Source organism: Haemaphysalis longicornis, unplaced genomic scaffold (genome assembly GCF_048455015.1).
Source record: "Haemaphysalis longicornis isolate Haplotype H1 unplaced genomic scaffold, Haemaphysalis longicornis Haplotype H1 scaffold_1, whole genome shotgun sequence".
Taxonomy (NCBI): Eukaryota; Metazoa; Arthropoda; class Arachnida; order Ixodida; family Ixodidae; genus Haemaphysalis; species Haemaphysalis longicornis.
In genome coordinates this window covers 57,804,141-57,818,195 of record NW_027526203.1, presented here as the reverse complement: position 1 = coordinate 57,818,195, position 14,055 = coordinate 57,804,141, and the positions used below count along the sequence as shown (strand labels likewise).

The following is a 14,055-nucleotide window of genomic DNA, read 5'->3' as shown; positions in this document are numbered from 1 at the left end:
TAACGGTGAGAGAACGTACAAGGAAACATTCTCTGAACCCTGTCCAAACTCAGAAGTGAGGCGCTCATGCAATTGGACATCCGCCTTGGGAATAATAAGGCATTATATAGCACTAGACAGTATGATCCTCTCCTAAAAAGTCCCATATTTCGCTAAAAATTGCAGTGCTAGAGAATGTGCTGTGAGCTCAAGTTTGGAATGTAACATTACAGTGAAATCACATATTGTGCGCACACTTTTAATCAGGGGAGAATAAAAGTAGTACGCATCAGTTAAAGGGGGATTCTTCGGAGTATATGTAACACTGGCACTCTTTGAACGGTTGAGGTTCAGACAGTTACGTTTGCACCAAGACGAAATTGCACTGTCGCCTCATAGCTACGCATAGACTGCTTGCGATAGCACGGTGCACATACAGTTTATATCATCTGTGAACTTCGAAAAAAGACAGATATTCGTTGCTAATGTCAATGCAATTACCAATATGTTAAAGAGTAGAAGATGCAGAATAGAGCCCTGGGGAACCACAGATGATCCGGCGAAGCCGTGGGACATGGGGCCAGCGCACTGAAAATATGTTTGTCCTACCTTTCAGGTAGTTAGCCAAATTCTCACGAAAAAGAGACAGATCACACGAAGACAGCTTTGGAAGCAGAGACCATGATTTACGTAGTCTAACGCCTTACTGCATTCGCAGTATACATCACACCCTCTTGTTCACGTGAATGTACGAATCGGCTAGTGTTATGAGGAAGGCAAGCAAGGTTTCACTCGACAGAGCAGGCAGGCATGTATCCCCTTATAATCTTGAAGCAAGAATGGATTGTGGGAAAATATAATGGCGAACAAGGGAAGGGGAGAAATTGGGACACTGTCGCGTTTCTGGACTCATAGAGGGTAAAACAACACCATCTTTTCAATCCATAAAGAATGCCAGTCTGCAAACAAAAAGGGGAAAATTGGCTCTAGTCTGCGCTGTGAAGGTGGTTGGAAAGCAAAGCTGTAAACAACACCCCCAACAATTGCCCATGCGACGTCACTTGAATTAACACACGTGGCTCTACACAGGGTAAAACCTGAAACTCTGCCAGTCGTTACCTGGGTTTCGCGGGGGCAGCGTCCCGAACGTAGCAGTGTAGGCCACGGCCGGGCTAGAGCGGCGGACGCCGCCGCTGTACAAAACGGAGAGGAGCGTCTTTCGAAGGGTGAGACAGCGGAATCTAGCCATTCTGATGTGCTAGCTCGGGGCAACACCACCGCGCAACACAAGCGATGACACCGAAACAATTCGGCATGTGAGCTTAGTGATTCCCATTTATACCGATTTAAAGAAATCAGTTCAGTAAGTTTGAGAATTGCGAGAAACCTGAGGGAACTTTTATAATCGCAATTTATCAGAAGCACTTGCTCCTTTCGCCTTTTATAATACCCGTTAAAACACAAACGAATTGGTATTCACCAATTTAGAAAACGGAGTCCCATTCGTGGCAACGAGTGGGATAAAGGTAGCGTTTCTCTAGCGGCAAGATGTCTGTAAGTGGTCTGTACATTTTTTTTCCGCCGTTCAAACCAATCCTTAACATATCTTTGACGTACGGCCACTTAATTCTGTCAGGTCCGGGTTACCCAGGAGGTGCTGTCGAATAGGTTAACCAAGCCGTGCGAAGGAAGCGCGCAATGGAGGCGAAGCTGAGCCAAAACAGGCCCAAAAGAGCCACCGCTAAAGCAGACGACAAAGCCGACGGAAGGAGTCCCGCCGTCGAACCAGCCAAGGTCAGCAGGCTCCGGTGCGCGGGGAACGCGGGGTAGATGGCGCGCCCATTCGCCACGTCATCTACTCTATGCTCCTTGAGTAAGGGACATTAAGGACCCGTCGGAAAGAGCGAAGTCGGCGCTCCTATTTATCTTACTCCGTGGTCACCTCCAAAAAGCGCCCTTCCCCTCCACAGCCGCTGAATAAACACCAGCGTCGGTCTCCCCGCCGCGGCGTGTGTTTGCGCAGCTTAGACGCTAAGACGACGGGATCTCGCTCCGCTTCTCTTCGGTCCCAGGTTCGATCCCTGGCAGTGCTAGTAGTTTTATTCAGCCTGGTTGGAAGTTTCTTGTGGCGCACGCCACGACGAAACCATTGGCTGGTCGTGGTGCTAAGCTTTGCTTTAAAATGCGCTGTAGGTAGGGACTTGTGTCGGGAGCCCCTGCTTCTTTCGCAGGAACGGATCAGCGGAAATGCGGGAGCAGGCCCCGCGCTGTGCCCTTCAAATTTCTCGGAACTGGAAGTGCTGCTACCAGCGCCTCCTCGGGGCTTTGAAAGAAGCTTTCACACCGACGTCATTTAGGCGACACCTTCATTCTCTCATTGCTGCGGCCACAGGACGGTCGCATTTGGCTTTCCAGTCGCACGTAGTGAGCGGTGAGCCTCCCCCGGCGAGCGCACGGCGCCAAAACCACCACTGTGCGACCGTCGTAACAATAAGTCGCATGCGACTGATCGTTACGACAGTCGCCACGACTAGTCGTGCGCGTGAATTTGAGACACATGCTCCAAAGTGAGCGTGCGGTGCTATGGTGGATAAGCCACCATGGCGGTGCTATAGGTGTCTGGAAGGGGAAGTGTGACGGGCGCTACATGCGCGCCTTGCTTGGCTGCGGCACGAAACGCGATGAAAACCTTGCAGTCCGCTAGCGGCGCTGCACGAGGGAGGGGAGCGGCCTTGGAAGGGTCGTCGCATGCGTCGCCGGCGTTGTGTTCACCTTTCAGCCGAGCGTGTTGTCCTGTGGTGTTGTGATGTGAATGTTGCCTGTTTTGTACGCGTACCGTATTTATCGTCTTGAATATACGTTGTGCGTTTTCCTTCTCGATCAAAATTGGCAGGAATGTAGCGAAACCTTCAAGCACATCATTCCGCCGAAGCCACGGACGGCAAGCTTGTATTGGTGCTATAGGAGGCGTTTACAATGTTTTTCTCATAGGATAAAACTTCATGCGTTCAGCGTGCATGAATTCATCGCTTCTTTAAGCTGCCTAAAATTCAACCAAGCCTGTTGTCAGGCTCACTGTAAGGCCCTGAATAAGGAAAGAGTTGAGCCGCCGGCCGGCAAAAGCATTTGATTGATTGATTGCGGGGTTTAAACGCCGACGCTACACAGGCGATCACGCGCGCCTTAGTAGAGGGCTCCGGATTAATTTTGACCTTCTAGGGATCCTTAACGTGCGCCGATATCTCGAACGCGCGGGCTTTTTTGCTTTGCGCGCCTCCGTCAAAAAAGCGGCCGCCGCGGCCGGGAGGAAAAATCATTTAAAGCTTCGGAGATGTTGCGCTTTCAAATTTATGCACTCTACATGCTTTATTGAAGTGTATGCAAGAAATAAACTGGAACATGCCCTTCAAATTGTGCTTGTGTGTACTTATTTTGCAGGTGTATACTGATTCCCAGCGAACTTGCAATTATTTCCCCGACATTTGCTATTGTAAACATTGCAATTGTTTTCTTGGATGTCAGACAATTCGTTTTAAATAATTGTACATCAGTAACAAATGAACCGCGATCAAGAGCTGAAACACGAAAAGCAAAGTTCCATCATAGGCCGGGAAAGGTTGATACTATCCCAGGTTATTTCGCTTTGAAGGCGCAAAGACTGCCCTTTAAAAGTGTTATTCAACATTGCTTGTATTCCTCCTCCAGAAGCTACTATGTTTGCGTTTCTTTGTGTACATTTCTATTGTCTTATTCACGTTTGAAAGTGCAGTACTCAGTTGGGGAAGTTGGTGTCCGTTCACGATGAAAAAAAGCGCGGAAGGAAGACCGACAGCACGACCAATGCCTCCGCCAATGCCTCCGAGGCATTCTCACGACGCAGACAAGATAGCTCTCGTCTAAGTTATGGGGCCCGTCTTCTTTTTGCGCTATTTTCATCATTCAGTATGCGTTCATGTTCCAAGCTCGCCCGCATGCGCACGAAAACTGCCTTTGCCGCGATATGGCAATAAAATACTGGCGGAAGTTACCAATGCACCTGGATCAATATCTAGCCATAGCATTGTTAGTGAATGACTGCATCGAACAGACAGCCTTTCTAGCTCTGGACAATGAAAGGAGCTCGTCTGCTTAGGTGCCGAAAGACGCGAAAGAACCAGCGTAGCAACGAAGCCGTCTGCACGCAACATGTGTCAGCGCCAGTTCCAAATTACATCGTCCTTTTAGTCGTTTCTTCAATTGAGGAACTGCTTGCACCCTTTTTGCGTAGCATATTTACGGACACAAATCAAATTTCCGCCTATCAAGGGCGATTTCGGAAGAAACGCAATGCCAACCGCTGGCACTGCGTACTTTCGGCGGCAGCGTATCGGCGCTAGCGCTAGCTCCCCTCCTCCATTGTGGCGCAACCTAGGAGCCGTAATAGCTGATCTGTGCAGCTATTCGCTTCCGCCCGTCACACTTCCCCTTCCAGACACCATAGCGGTGCGTCATCGGCGTCTCGCCGCCCACTGTTTTTGCTCCATGGTTGTCTCCCTGTTTAGGCGCACTCCGGCCGATTTAGATCGCCGGATCAGTCGAATGCAAATCGCGTGTACCAATCGTACATGTGTCCAGCGTGTACGATTGGTACACGCGATTTGCATGCGACTGATCGTTACGACTGTCGCCACGACTAGTCGAACGCGTGAATTTGAGACACATGACCCGATGCGCGCAAGCGATGCGTCGTCGGCGTCGCTCCGCCCACTGTTTTTGCTCCATGGTAAACTACGACACGATCACTGAGCTGAATTTGTAGATTCCGCGCGTTTGTTCGCAGAAATGGATAAAGCAGCCAATCGTGAAGCGTTTTCTGCCTTCGGAAACAGTCCGCGCACACGCCGGCCACGCCTGCCAGCTCGGCACACTCAGCGGCTCGAACCGGCGCAGACCACGGTAGCAACCGCTTGTCGCTGTTCTTCTGAATCAATCTCATCGCTAAAAAGCAGGTGTTATTGTGGGAAAGTAGGTGTTAGTGTGGTGAAAAATTGTGCTAGGGATTGTTGTCAGGGCTTATTTTAAAAGCGGCGATCAGATATCTGCCACGATGCCAGCCTACGCTGACTGATCGCCGCGGCACGTGGTGCGCTGAGCGGCCGAGAGATGGCGATACCTGCGCGGAAGCATCGAAACAGGCTACGCAAATGTCTTGGTCACCGATCGCTCAAACGGCAGTTATAGTTTAAATAAAGTTCAACATGAGAGAAAGGGGATGATAGTGTGGCGAAAAGTTGTGTTAATGATTGTCATTCGCAGCTGCACAGATAGCGGCGATCAAATATCCGCCAGGATGCTAAGCCTAAAGTTCCCATCACCCGAGCCGACCCGATCAACGCAAGCCGGTTGTGGGATCAGCGGGTTCTCATTGGCTGTGGCTTCACGACCATCGCAACGATGGCACGACTGCATCTGGCTTGCCAGTCGTGCGTCGTGAGCCTCCTCTAACCAGCGAACGACGCCTAAACAGGTCCTAACGATCGATCGTAACGATCAGTCGCACGCGAATCGCGTGCACCAGTCGTACATTTGTCGCGCGCTTAAGGCTAGATAAAGTGACACCTCCTCCTTGCGCGTTTAGACTACACATAGGAAGCGTTGCCATTCGGCTATGAGGATGTTTCCTGGTGTTTTCGACATGATTTGTCAAAGTACAATGCGGCCGCCCTTCCTCCGTGCGCCTAGGCCGAACCCATTCACAAGCTCAACTGAAATTGGTATTGGTATGGAATTGGTATTGTGCTGGTAATAATAAATAGGCAATACAAATACTTTACTGCATCAAACTTTGGTTCCTTTGTGTTTCGTCATTCAGACAAAGGTAGGATTCAGTGTAAATCGTCTTCTAGAAAGCATTACTTAGTGATCAGTGGCACTCGCTTTTATTTCAGTTTTAATTAATTAATTTAAAGCTTTAATGCTTTTCCTTTAACGTGTGCGAGACCGCTCTCGTGCCTCCTGCACGATCCCTACTTGGAGCTTCGTTCCTCTAACTCGCTTTCCATCAACTCAGCATCGATATTGCACCGTCAGCCACCTTGTATTTGGAAAGGTACTTATTTCATTTGTTTACTTGTTTACGCCTTCTCAATGTTTTCAGCAGAGCATTTTCATAAAACTTATCTCTTCCCGATGCCTGCCTCATTCAAGTACCGCTTTTTCGTGACGTCGTCAACAATTTTTGAGGATACCTTACAAAAGCGTGTTATTCCTTGATCCTCGCAACACACAAAAGAATAAATACGACGCAAACCCCTCAACGGGGTGGATACTCACGAATCTGTCCCTCGAGCTGGCGGTTGCAGTAACGGACCCCGTTGATCTCCATAAAGTCGGCGCCGCATTGCCCGTCGGGCCGGTTGTTCGAGTGCAGATTGAACTGGATGAACGATAGCTCTACCCTGCACCGGAGAGAGAAAGGGACGCGGTTCGCTTAAGGTTAGCGTCTTGCCAATACAGATTCCTTTTCTGCTCCAATAATCTTCCAATAAATTTCAATCCACAAGCTGAGCTAACTCGCTCCAGCCACGAAAGGTGGTTTTTACCCAGGCAGTGGTGGAGAAACAGCAGGGCTCTGGTGGCCCTGTTGTTTCTTTACCGAAAATGAATGAATGAATAATCTTCATTTAGGAAGAGGCCTGAGGCCCTGGGGGGGGGGGGGGAGAAAAGGGGATGACAAATAATGACGTTGTTTAGAGTTCATGTTCCGGTTAGCTGCAGGCAAGGTTTGATAGGTACTGGTAGTTGGGGTGTGGAGCAGAGTACAGTCAGGTGCACGACCAGTTGAAAAAAAAGGTGGAAATCACTACGACACTATACCACTCTGTACAGACCACTTTGTACAGCAAAGTCTGCTACCCTTTCAAAGGTGTGTGGTTGCCTCTAATAAGGTGCAAGTGCGCTATTAGTGTATGCGGGGCTGCCTGAAAATCTACGAGTTGCGCTCTGCCCCTTGAGAATGCTGAACAAGACCAAATTAGATGAAAGAGATTGGGGATAGTATGTGCTGCACAGAAGGTACATTTAGATGCCGAAGCCTGATTTCTTGTTCATTTAGAAATAATGTCCGGTGTGTAAGCCGAATAAAAGAATTTTTTACCGAAAAAAAATTGTCATGGCTGGAGACACAGCAGGCTTGCGGCCTCTCTTGCTTCTTCGGAGACCCTGCTGTTGCCCCTCACGAGGATTTCCGAACTTGTCCCTGAAAGCTCTACATGAGTGGCAGGCCCGGGTCGTTTTTGTCCGCAGGCTTTCACATTTCTCTCAAAGTGCACCCCGTTAGCCCGCGCTAAACCGGCGAACTCGGCGTCTGTAGCGCGAACTGTACTGTGCTCCCCGTTTGAGGTGCGGAGGGACGTAAACTGTTTTCTTGGTATTTTTTCCGAGCTCCTCACGTGGCGCACGCGCACGTGCGCTCGGTATTTTTTATTGGTATTTTCTTGCGAGCACATTTTGCGAACGCAGCCGAACCAAGCTCAAGCTTGGTCCGGTGGCGTTCACCGGTGGCGTCCGGTGGCGTTTTCTCGCAATTTTCCAGCACGAGGAAAATAGAAAAACTTTGAAATCTCGCTCTGCGCTGGCGTAATATGGGCAGGGGTGACGTAATATTTCCCAGCACTAAAAACAGTTATCACTGCAGCCCAGCATTGAAGTGACACGACTAAGCTGAACCCTGCCGCCAATCGCACAAACATGGTTCTGTCACGCCACAGAGAAACTACCGGACAGTGGCTGGTGGGGTCGCCACTGTTTCATGTGCTTTCTCTGATATCTCGATTACTGATTGATTGATTGATTGATTCTGGGGTTTAACGCGCCGACGCAACGCAGGCGATGAGGCGCGCCGTAGTGGAGGGCTCCGGATTAATTTTGACCACCTGGGGATCTTTATCGTGCGCCGAAGTCTCGTACACACGGGCGTTTTCGCTTTTCGCCTCCATCAGAAAAGCGGCCGCCGCGGCCGGGAATCGAACCCGCGACCTGGTGCTCAGCAGCGCAACGCCTTAGCCACTGAGCCACAGCGGCGGGTTCGATTACTGATTTCAAGTTTGCGAAAAAATTGGTAACGCTGCTGTCAAGACAAGGAAGTCCAACCAAACTTTTGTTCGTCTTCATGGTTCCTTAGGAGCTCACCATAAGAACTCTCGGCCGCCTCAACTCAGCTCTTACTACACCAATTTTTTTGTATGGTGCGTTGTGACCTCGAATGCGGCAATGAAATTCTACGGACTACCTTCACAGCATCGGCTGTCCCTGAACAACAGAGGCTGATAGCAATGATTGGACTCTGGCAAGACGGATTTACATTGGCGTATTAGCATTCAGCCACACCCATCGGCGCCTGGGCTGAAACCCGATTCGGTGCCAAGTAAACGGTGACCGGACGTAGGATATGCATAAGATGGCAAGGCGGCTACGTGCGCGCCATCACCGGAAAGCGCGTGATGGCCGAGCACTTGCATGCCAAGCGCAACTGCTCCGTTTGCGCATGCAGGAGTGCAGTTTAAGAGGCAATAGCGGAACCAGAAGTAGTGACCAGAAGGGTTACAGCCCCCTGCCATATTTTACAAGAACCGTGTAAATAAACTGTGTAAAGCAGCGCCTGTAAAATAGCGTGCAGTATTTTAGTACATGTTTGATCTGTTTTTACATATAGGGATCGTTTGAGTGCCTATTGCAACAGTGCTCGGCCGACTACAGATAATGTGTTCTCACTCTTGTGGCTGATTTGCACGTATCTGTGGATTATTCGCCAAGCTGCATTTAAGTCATTTTTGCACTTCCTGCATTTGTTGTTTTTGCGTCGGGGTCCGGTATTCTCGGCCAGCTGTTCTCCTCCTCTAACAAGCACTTAACAGCGTTCACTCGTTCCAGCCTAAACGTTTGCCGTCAGTCATAAAGGTTGACGTGCTTCAGTCCTAAACACTGTCGTTGGTCCTCGCGAACAAGACAGCTGTGGCATACTGTGCTTCTACTTGGTTTACGCCACGAATGCAGACTTCCTTTTTCCTATTTCCAGTTTTCCTTTTCGGAAGGAACTATCCCGTGCTCCCACTGCAGATTCATTGGAGATAGCAGCAAGCGCGACATTTAGCGGCGCAAAAAAAAAAAGGGCCGGAATCTGGATTTTCCCACCTACACTGGAAGGAAAGTTTTATTGACAGCTAGTGTTTATTGACCCCAGATCGGCACATTCATAACTTCAAAACTTGGCACGCGTCTCCTTTAAATTCAATATCCAGGTTTCGGTCAGTTTCCTTTTCCTTCCCCCGCTTTGTATTCTTGCTGTTGTGCAATGCCTCAAAGTGCCGGCAATGAGAGCGTGGAGATCCCATCACTTCTCATTTGGGCGTGAGGACGGGACTTCAGTGCGTGTTCGACGCTCACCTGCACCTGTCGGGCGCTGCGGCGATGACGCGGTAGGTGCACGACATCTGGTTCGGGTAGGGTCCGGGGAAGCCCTGGCTGTAGAACACCCCGCTCTGGTCGCAGAACTCGTACGTGCACGGCATGCCCAGCGCTTTGTCTGCGGTGATTGGAACAAGCAAGAGGACAAGAAGGAAATTGTTTTCTTTCTTCGTTCGAGCGGGTACGTTAACCAACAAAAGAATTCGCAAGGCTACTCCACTGACGACGCTGAGTAGCAAGATGATCATAACAACGTCCCACTGAAGCGCCTAGTATACCGGTAAACGGATGTAGAGATACTTAACAGCAACGCGGGACGAGAGCAAGGAATACGAAGCAAGCGCAGACCCTTAGCTGGAGGATTTCTTGACGCACTCGAAATTTATACAAGAAACCACAAAGGTTACACAATTATAGAACTGATTAGCCACACCCTTTTAATTACGAAGGGAAATAGGTTTTGCTGAGATGAGTCTCATCTTTCGATTGATATAATATTCCTCCCCTAGCTTTCTAACAGTCTGGTCTTTGTGTTGTTACAGCACTGCGGCATCCTTTTACATCGCTTGACAAGCCTATTTCTTGCAGTGAATGCGACGGTTGGCTCTTAAAGATATATTCAAAGGATACGCCGCGTTGCACACGTACACACACCCGGATGCCAACGGTATACTATTATTCATTGCAGAAGCGGCATGCAGCACTGTGGAGGCCACGTTGTTGTCAACAGTCCGCCCACTGAGGGCGCCTAACTCTCCGTGAAGGAAAGCGAGAATAGGCGCGGGGCCTCGCGGTTCTATACCTGCCGAGATGGGAGACGGAAATGTCCTTTCAAGGCCCCCTTCACGGTGAGTTAGGCGCCCTCAGTGGGTGGACTGTTGACAACAATGTAGCCTCCACAGTGCTGCAGGCAGCTTGTGAAATGAACTATATATATACCGCGCCCATCCCGCATCGAACGAAAGGCCGAGCATGGGTCACGAAGAACGTGCACTTACCCTGCCTCCGGCGTTCTTTAAATAGACACAGTTCGCCCAGTTTAGTCTCCTCAGAAAACAACAGGCTAAGCCCGCAATGAAACTTCATGTTCTACAAGCAACGGGACGTTTTGTGGACATACGGATTCACCGCTTATTTCTTCACAAGCCCTTACGTCACATTCTCTTTCTTGTCCTGAATATGCCGCACGAGGCTTTCACACGGGTTCCGGTGCCGACATGCGAACCGCACACTTACGGCTGCTCTTTTTGCAGGCTGTGGTAGCGGTGTTCGGCGCCGGTTTTGAGTCATGGCCACAGGGACACAACAGCGATATTAAGGAAATGTGTTCAGCCACCAGCATCGGTGAAGGTTTCAACGAGTTCCTGTGGTGGACGACGAATCAAGAGTTGCTCAGCACGACTCCGCAGTGTACGGAGGCTATTTGCAGCAGCACTAGGATAGGTGTGAAAGCTTGGCCCGCTGCTGTGATCGACACGTGCCTGCAGCTGCATCTCGATGCGGCATGGGTGCCTCATGTGAGTGACAGAGGCGTCAACCACCACCAGGCGTGCTCGTCATACGCCGAAAGGCTTCTTAAGCTGCTGCTGCAAATGGGCCCTTAGGGTTCCGGTGCCGACATGCGCACCGCACACTTACGGCTGCTCTTTTTGCAGGTTAGTGAATTTTATCGTTATAAGAGTGGGGCCACTGTTCGAAAGTCGGTACCGGAGCCCCCCGGGACCTTTGTGCGAATCTTGGTTTGTGCTATGTTTAGCATTGATGAGTTTATTGCTCTGGCTGCGGTGTGGGCAAGGCTGCTTTTGTCAGTTGATGTGGAGGAAAACGCAGGGCCAATAAATGAGGAACCAGAGCAAGAACTTGTAAAGGCTCTGCGTTGTTTACCGCAGATACTCGAGGCACAGGACAAGCTTATGAAATAACTCGAGAAATTAGAGACCGGGCAGCAAGAACAGAAGGAAAAACTTCAAACCCTCGAATGCAAACTCGAAAGGTTGGCAGGAGATTTGCCTACTGCATCATCAAGCGAGGAAAAAACAGAGCTATACACTCAACACAGGCAGCTTGTTGACAGCATGAGAAACGCTTTATTGAATCAGAATGACAGAATACCGGTCGCGTAGAAACAATCTTTTGTTTCTTGGTCTGTCTGATGGGGGTACTTGGTCTGTCTGATGGGGGTAAGGAAACGTGGGATGAATCGAAAAAGAAGGTGATCGATTTGTGTGTACAAAAGTTACGTGTAACAGTGTCCTCCTCCGCAATCGAGCGTGCCCACCAAATCGGCAAGGTCGGGGGTGAGAAACCTGAACCAGTTATTGTGAAATTTGCGTTTTTCAAGGACAAACAAAGAGTTATATCTGCTGCTTCAAAACTAAAGGGAACGGATTTTTCTATTGGTGAGGATTATTCCAAAATCGCTCGCCAGCAAAGGCAAAAGTTACTGGAATATGGGAAGCAAACTGATGCGAAGGTTACAATCAAATACAACAGGGGCAGAATGGAGGCCAAAATCGGAAGTAAATTGTTCGTGTACGGCAGTGCAAGTGACTCAGTGAAAGAATGCGCTCAATAGAATAGCGGTTGGTGGGCACTATAGCGCCGCGCAGGAAGGGACTTCCCGAGACCCTATCAGTTATTGTTGTCAATTGCCGAAGTGTAAAGAGTAAGGTTAAGCAGTTTGATACCCTGATTCGAATTTCACAACCCGGTGTTGTTTTTGGAACTGAATCTTGGCTGGACGAACATATTTCAGATAATGAAGTTTTTCCAACAGGTTACACAGCTTACCGCAAAGACCGTAATACGCACGGTGGGGGTGTGTTCATTCTGATTCGAGACGGCATACCAACCGTACCAATACAGAGCGCTGACAACAACTCCGCATCGGTTTGGTGTTGAATAACGTTTTCTCAAGGGAACAGTTTAGTTTTGGGGTCCTTTTATCAGCCTCCTGGTAACTCTAGTTGTTTGTAGCCTTTTGTCAGCGTGTCTAAACCCCTTTCGGCTCTTTCCTCCGAACCAATTATTCTTGCAGGTGATTTTAACATGCCTAATGTTGAATGGTGCAATTGTCGTCCAGTTGAAAATAGTCGGTCAAAACTTCATTCTGCTTTTTGCGATCTTGCCAGAGTTTATGACCGTTTACAGTTTGTTAACTTTCCAACACGACTGTGTTCGGCAAGTGATAGCGTCCTTGACCTGCTTTTTATGAATCGTAATACTTTAATGAAGTCGGTTGTTTTAACTCCAGGCATAAGTGATCACGATGTCGTTGCGGCTAACATAGAGTGGAAAAAGATAGAAATCAGTAGACCTCGTTCACGAAAAGTTTTCGCATACGATACACGCAGGTTTGATGCGATCAATTCTGAAATTGATACATATCTTCCGATGTTTATTCAATGCTGTCAGTCCAATGACATTGAAATATTGTTGTTTCAAGAAAAACTCTTGTCTTTGGTAAACGTTTATGTCGCATCGAAAATTGTAACTGCCAATCGTCGTGGTGATAAACCTTGGATTACTAAAGATATACGTGCGTCAATTACACGGAAAGCTAGGGTGTACAAATATTATTGTCGCACGTGGAAAGCTGATTTATTTAGAAAGGTTAAAGCATTAGGCTCTAGCCTGAAGACACAGATAAAGCTGGCGAAGAACGAATATTTATCGTCCCTTAATAGCAAAATCAAAACAAATACAAAGGAAGTATGGCGTTATGTTAAAAGTAACAAAAAAGACATCAGTGGAATTCCCTTTATCATGCACAATGACGAAGATCCCCCGGCTACGCCCTGGTGCGGCGTGTTGCACGGCCTTTCGTTCCGTGTGAGATCGCAGTATGTAGAACACCGTTGTCATGCGGATATGTGTCCGTATGTATAGGCCATATGGGACGCATACGTTGAAAGGGAGTATAGGTCGAAGGGAGTACCTTGCCGCTTGCTCGTGTGCCTTGTTACTGTGCGCTAATAGATTCCCAGATCAGTGCAAACTTATTAAACTTTTGGTGTTGCGGCAAACGAATAGCGCCGAAACATACCTTCTGTTTCGCCAAAACAACTGTCTCGGAGTTATTTGGTTTTGTGCTTATACAATATAAGTACCCTTCCGCGCAGCGGAGCCAGGATTTCGGCACTCCGTGTAAGCGGAACAGTCGAAGAGTTTGTGACCATCGAAGAGGTCGATCCGGCACTGCAGACACAGTTCTCTTCGGACAAGAACATTCAGAAAGCGTTCGCTGTGTATCGGTCGGCGTGGACATTATTATAAGAAAAGAGGCGTCAGGAGCTCAAACAGTGAAACCTTAACTCCTTTTTCGTCACTCAGACATTGATAGCTTACATAAATTTATCCCCTTGTTTGTGAATTTGTACGCATAAAGGTAGCCGCTACGTGTTTTGTCTTCTATTTAGGTTTAAGTAGCTTCTATCTTCGATCTTCTGGTTGGCTGAAACGACGCTGAAAGATCATCTGGGAAGGAATTTAACACCAAAGGCATATTTTCCCCGTTTACGAACTTCCCTATTAACCGAGATGTTCCCGGACCCTTTCGGTTCTGTCAATGAAGAGTCCACTGCATATAAACCGTTCATGCGAAACCACCTATGTCCTTCCGTCGTGTTCTTC

General features: G+C 48.7%; 1 protein-coding gene across 1 annotated transcript in view; it reads right to left on the bottom strand.

The window, feature by feature from the left end:
* Positions 1-14,055, bottom strand: part of LOC144176516 (tolloid-like protein 2) — a 72,516-nt gene that overhangs the window by 47,188 nt on the left and 11,273 nt on the right. Inside the window, exons 5-6 of the mRNA XM_077705216.1 lie at positions 9,403-9,541; positions 6,292-6,416 (exon numbers count right to left, since the gene is read on the bottom strand). Coding sequence (XP_077561342.1) covers positions 6,292-6,416; positions 9,403-9,541 — 264 coding nt within the window. The remainder of the gene's footprint in view (positions 1-6,291; positions 6,417-9,402; positions 9,542-14,055) is intronic.